Source organism: Rhopalosiphum padi, chromosome 2 (genome assembly GCF_020882245.1).
Source record: "Rhopalosiphum padi isolate XX-2018 chromosome 2, ASM2088224v1, whole genome shotgun sequence".
In the NCBI taxonomy this organism is placed as follows: Eukaryota; Metazoa; Arthropoda; class Insecta; order Hemiptera; family Aphididae; genus Rhopalosiphum; species Rhopalosiphum padi.
In genome coordinates, this window is record NC_083598.1 from 4854689 (window position 1) to 4860259 (window position 5571).

General features: G+C 41.7%; 2 protein-coding genes across 2 annotated transcripts; both read right to left on the reverse strand.

Moving 5' to 3' along the window:
• Positions 1 to 1154: 1154 nt before the first annotated feature.
• On the reverse strand, positions 1155 to 2132 carry LOC132922773 (uncharacterized). Its single transcript, XM_060986464.1, has one exon. It carries the CDS (start codon positions 2130 to 2132, stop codon positions 1155 to 1157), a length of 978 nt encoding a protein of 325 aa, XP_060842447.1.
• Positions 2133 to 2335: 203 nt separating this feature from the next.
• On the reverse strand, positions 2336 to 4300 carry LOC132922784 (uncharacterized). The gene has a single exon (XM_060986478.1). The coding sequence runs from the start codon at positions 4298 to 4300 to the stop codon at positions 2336 to 2338; it is 1965 nt and encodes a 654-aa protein (XP_060842461.1).
• Positions 4301 to 5571: the final 1271 nt, after the last annotated feature.

Here is a 5571-nt window from a genome sequence, read left to right on the forward strand (position 1 = left end):
AAATACAATAAAGAAAAAAAAACTAGATTGTTGTCATAAAATAATAATAGTGGACTGTATTAATGATATAACAATACATCACCTATGAAACTAATAATAATAATGTGATTACAAATATTATAATATTGGGGAGTAGGCGCCCACCTACTATATAAATCAAATGTTGTTATAATAATACTAAAAATTGAACCAATTAATGATAATACACGTACTACATAATAATAATAATGAAAAATGATAGTAATGTTGACTATAACAACAACAAAATTGATAACACAAAGATATAAAAAATATCGCGTATCACAGGTGATAACACGTTACCGTGACCGTGCCGCCAACCGCACCATAGCCTCAAAATTGGATGGAATGTTGTTAACTGCCAGGACCCGCAAACCACGTGTAGAACGTCCAACACACTTCGCACCCGCGCGCGATTTATGATCACGAAGATGATATTAAAATTAAACGAAGTACCATTGACGATGGTGCCCGGTGCACCATAAAACATAATATAAAAATGCCACACACCACCCGAGTCGGTGTAGAATATATATATAGATATATGTGTGTGCAGCCATATGCACAAAAATGTGGTCTCAATTCCGCTACGTCGGAGTTACCCGAATACCGTTTCCACGGAATTGAGAACCTTTCACAGTCACTCGCGTCACACAAACCGCCTCGAATGGCCACGCACAGAAATAACAAACATTATGCCACCGATGGCACAAGATGTATACAAAAAAAAGGCGACGACCGGTGTCGGGGTCGTGACGACAATATATAGAAGACTCGTACGAGAGAAAAAAAAAACTGCCGCGAGAGACGACGCGGCGACACACACACAGCAGAACAGCGCAGGCGCACCAGCAACCGGATCAAATTTAATTAATCGCCAATTAGCTGGCGCGCTCTGGCGATATCTGGCTCGAACATCCTCCCGCCTTTTGAAAGGACGTCTTTCAAAAAAAAATATTCTCTGTCTGAGCGTATGTTTTACAATCATCGAATAATATATAATACAAACAAATTTAAAGTACTAAGACCTAATTCAAAAAAAAAAAAAAATAAATCAAAATATACAAACGACATATTAATAAAAAGGGGGTAAGTTTATATATATATATAACAAGAAAAAGGGAATGAAGAAATCTTCAGTTAGGATCGGTTGCATCTTCTGAGGTAGGTAACTTGACAACCTTTACTACTGGCCTCTTTAAGAGTCCCTCTGCCGTTTTAACTGTGACTATTCGCACTACCTTGTCCGGTCCAGGATGGACTTCCATCACGCGACCCAATTGCCAGGCTAGAGGAGGGCGAGCGGGAGAATTTATAATCACCATGTCTCCCACGTTTAAATTGGCGCATTGGGAATACCATTTTTGTCGGCTTTGTAATGTATGAAGGTATTCGCGACTCCATCGAGTCCAAAATGATTGAGTAGCCTGTTTGACCAATTGCCATCTGCGAAGACAATTTTGGGGTACGTCGGTAACGTCACTGTCAGGAACTTCCATGATCGGTTGACCAATTAAAAAATGACCAGGAGTCAACGCGCACAAATCGTTTGGATCACTGGACGCAGCTACTAATGGTCGCGAGTTTAACACCCCTTCAACCTTGGTGATTAATGTCATAAATTCTTCCAGTGTGTAAATCTGAGATCCAATTACCTTCTTCATATGCAACTTCGCGCCTTTTATCGCTGCTTCCCATATTCCCCCAAAATGAGGGGCCGCGGGTGGATTAAATATCCATTGACAGGGGATACGGGCGTGTAAAACGTCTTGTGTCGTGGCATCCTTAAATAAATTGTTAAGTATCCGAGCTGCACCGACATAGTTAGTGCCACAGTCTGATCGTATGGTCGATGGAATTCCTCGTCTGGCCACGAAGCGATCTAGAGCTGCTAAGAAGGCCTCCGTGGACAGATCTGTAACTGCTTCCAAATGGACCGCCTTTGTTGATAAGCATACGAACAAAGCAAGATATGCCTTATAACTCTTGGCGTTTCGACGCTTACTCTCTTTCACTACGAAGGTTCCACCATAATCCATTCCAACATTACTAAATGGACGATGTGGCTTGACCCGGAAAGATGGTAGGTCAGCCATGACGGGCTGGGGACACATAGCCTTGTGTCGGACACAGGTGATACACTTAAATATTACCTGTCGGATTGCTGCGCGACCGGAGACAATCCAGAAACGGCGTTGAATCAATGACAATAATAGGCGAGTTCCACCGTGTAATGTACTAAAATGATAATGTTGGATAATTAACTGACTAAGATGAGACGATTTGGGCAAGAGTATCGGGTGTTTTGCATCTGTATTTAAAGATGATATTTCAATCGACCAACAACTCGAATGACTTGTCCCTCGTCCAAAAACGGAGCCAAATGTGCGAGGACGGTTGGTGTGACTATTGATTTTGAATTCACCAGTTTGTGATAAAGTTCAGAAAAATAGATTTTTTGAGAACACTTGACCGCCGACAATAAAGCACGTTCGCATTCTCGCCAAGTTACTGGACCACAATTGACTTGTCGCCGCCGCGAATTGTCAATGAATCTGAAGCAGTAAGCTAATACTCTCTGTAATCTTGATAGTGATGAAAATCTTTGAATAATTGACTCACCGTTTTGGTCTTCATGCAAATGTAAAACATTTGTTATACACCTAGTCTCAGGTAATTGCTCTATCGGTGGTAACGTCAATTCAGACACTGTAGACACGGGCCAATGATCATCAGGTTGAAATAAAAATTCAGGACCCCGGAAATGTAATGAATTCGAAATCAACTCGGAGGGAAGTAGTCCTCTCGAAGCAGGATCCGCTGGATTATCCTTGGATCTGACGTGTGCCCATTCACAAGTTGGAGTCAGAGCCTTAATTTTTGCAACTCTATTAGTGACAAATATTTTAAACTGTTTTTGATCAGCGTGAAGCCAGCTTAAAACGATCGTAGAATCAGTCCATGCACGGATACGGTCAATTCTGGCAAAATTTTGTAAAATAGTATACTGGTGTGAAATAAGACGTGCCAGCAGTAAAGCGGCGCATAACTCTAAGCGCGGGATTGTTAACGAAGTGTCAATATTTGAGAGCTTTAATGGCGCAACCTTAGTTTTGCATGCAATAAAATGTACCTTGACAACATTGCTCTGGTCAACTACTCGTAAATAGACGGTTGCCGCGTATCCCCTTTGAGAAGCATCCGCAAAACCTATAAGCTCCACATGTTTCGATAACCGTATATCAATATGCCGAGTTAGCATCACCTGAGATAACGTATTAAATTCGGAAGTAAACGTTTTCCACTTGTCAACTAATTGTGTAGGTGGTGAAGCATCCCAATGCAACTTTTGAATCCATAATTCTTGTATGATGCACTTTGCCCAAAATATTGTCGGACCGATTGCACCAATAGGGTCATATAAGCGTGCTATCGTGGACAGAATGGACCGTTTTGTAGTGTCGCCTTCTTTCACACTGGTATGATATCCAAAAATATCCGACTTCGTGTTCCAATGGAGACCCAAAATCTTGACCGACTGATCATCTTTTGTATCAAAGCATGAATCTTGTGCACGGTCTTCTTCTTGAATACTCAATAATACAGATGGACAGTTGCTGGCCCACTTTTTTAAACTGAAATTGCCCCGACGTAGAAGAGATACCACTTGTTCCTTTAATTGAACAATTTCTTCCACCGTGTCTGTGCCAGCAATAATATCGTCGACGTAGGTAGATGTAGTCAAAATATTGTTAGCCAACGGGAACAATGACCCGTCATCCTGATTTAACTGATGAAGACACCTTATTGCCAAAAATGGTGCTGCATTCACGCCGTAGGTTATGGTGCACAATTGAAATTCTCGAACTTCTTCATTCGGTGTGTCCCGCCACAAAATATGTTGGTATACTCGATCTTCTTCGCATATGTTGATCTGTCGGTACATCTTTTCTATGTCAGCGACAAATAAATATTTATGAAAACGACTTCGCAACAATACATCACTGATATCGAGTTGTAATTTGGGACCCGTCACCAAACAATCATTTAAGAAATAACCCGTTGAAGTTTTTGCCGATGCGTCAAAGACGACGCGTATCTTCAATTTGTCATTATTGCGTTTGGCGACGGCGTGATGCGGAATGAAGTACTTCCCGGGAATACTTGCAGGTTGCATATGGCCAAGTGAAAGGTACTCGTTCATGAACTGTTTATAAGCTGAATATAGTTCGGGATCCTTCATTAAACGGCGCTCAAGGTTATACAAACGATTTAATGCCATTGTTCTAGAAGATCCGAGTTTCACCGATCCTGTATCCGGTACTTCGACTTCTGCTGGGAGATTGATTCGTGTTCTGAAAGGAAGAGCGACAACGAACCTGCCCGTCAAGTCCCGAGACACAGTTTTTTGAAACCAATTCTCACATAGCTCGTCTTCGGTTGTCTTGATAGCTGGAGATCCCGGTTATTCTACTGTCCAAAACTGTTGTAGCATCTCTTCCACAGGTGGCGTTGAAGTAATTGTTAATAATGTTGAGGACGATGGTGTGACATCTTGTAAAGGACCATTAATAACCCAACCGAGATGTGTATGCATTGCCGACGGAAGTCCAGGACTATTGATGATTTCAGCCTTCGAGAATAATAGCGTCGGATATACATCACAACCAATTAACATGTCAATAGGACCGGGACAATCAAAATTTGGATCCGCCAGCTGTAGATGTCCATAACGACGTCTCACAGCATTAGGTAATGGTTGACTAGGCATTAAACTAGTAATCTGCGAAATGACGACCACGTTGGTAACATTGAATCGTGGATACTCCGACAACGACGGGATGAAATCGCATTGAGTGACGCCCTTTAATCGAGTGATTAGTTGTTGCGAAAGCGCATAAACATCATTGCGGTTCTTGTGGCGTTTCAGTCCTAATTTAGTTGCACAACTTAATGTCATCGCCGACACTTGCGATCCGTTGTCCAGTAAAACTCGAATAGGATGTAACAGTCCAGCGTCATCTTGCACGCGAATAACAGCGGTACCCAACACCACAGTAGTGTCAGCAGATAGGTTGCCAGAAAAGCTTGCCGAACTGCCTGTCGATTTTTGGCTGGTTTTTTCGGTGTTGACGATAGCATTACCCGATTTTTCACTAGCATCAGCCGACTCCGAGGGTAAGTGTAGCATGGTATTGTGTCGACCTTCACATTTCTTACACGTGTATGTGGTTGTACATTTATTCGCCGTGTGTCCGGAAGCCAGACAAATAAAACACAAAGACTTATCGGTGACAAACTTTCTGCGATCTAATACTGGTTTTCTTTTAAAAACAAAGCAACGATAAAGCATATGATCGTGCTGACAACATAAACATTTCAACGACTTCGGCGAAGCTAACGTTGCGAATGAGGACTTACCAGACTTCACATTTTTAACCTTTTTTGAAATCTTATCCAACCTTTCTGGTTTATCAGTGCAAATGTTAATATTATCTAATATCTTACATCGCTCAGATACAAAATTTAATAAACCGTCCAAATTCGGTATGG

Bases quoted from the DNA above. Each gene is read 5' to 3' on its own strand.
- LOC132922773 (XM_060986464.1), bottom strand. From the start codon at position 2,132: ATGTGTCCCCAGCCCGTCATGGCTGACCTACCATCTTTCCGGGTCAAG.
- LOC132922784 (XM_060986478.1), bottom strand. From the start codon at position 4,300: ATGGCATTAAATCGTTTGTATAACCTTGAGCGCCGTTTAATGAAGGAT.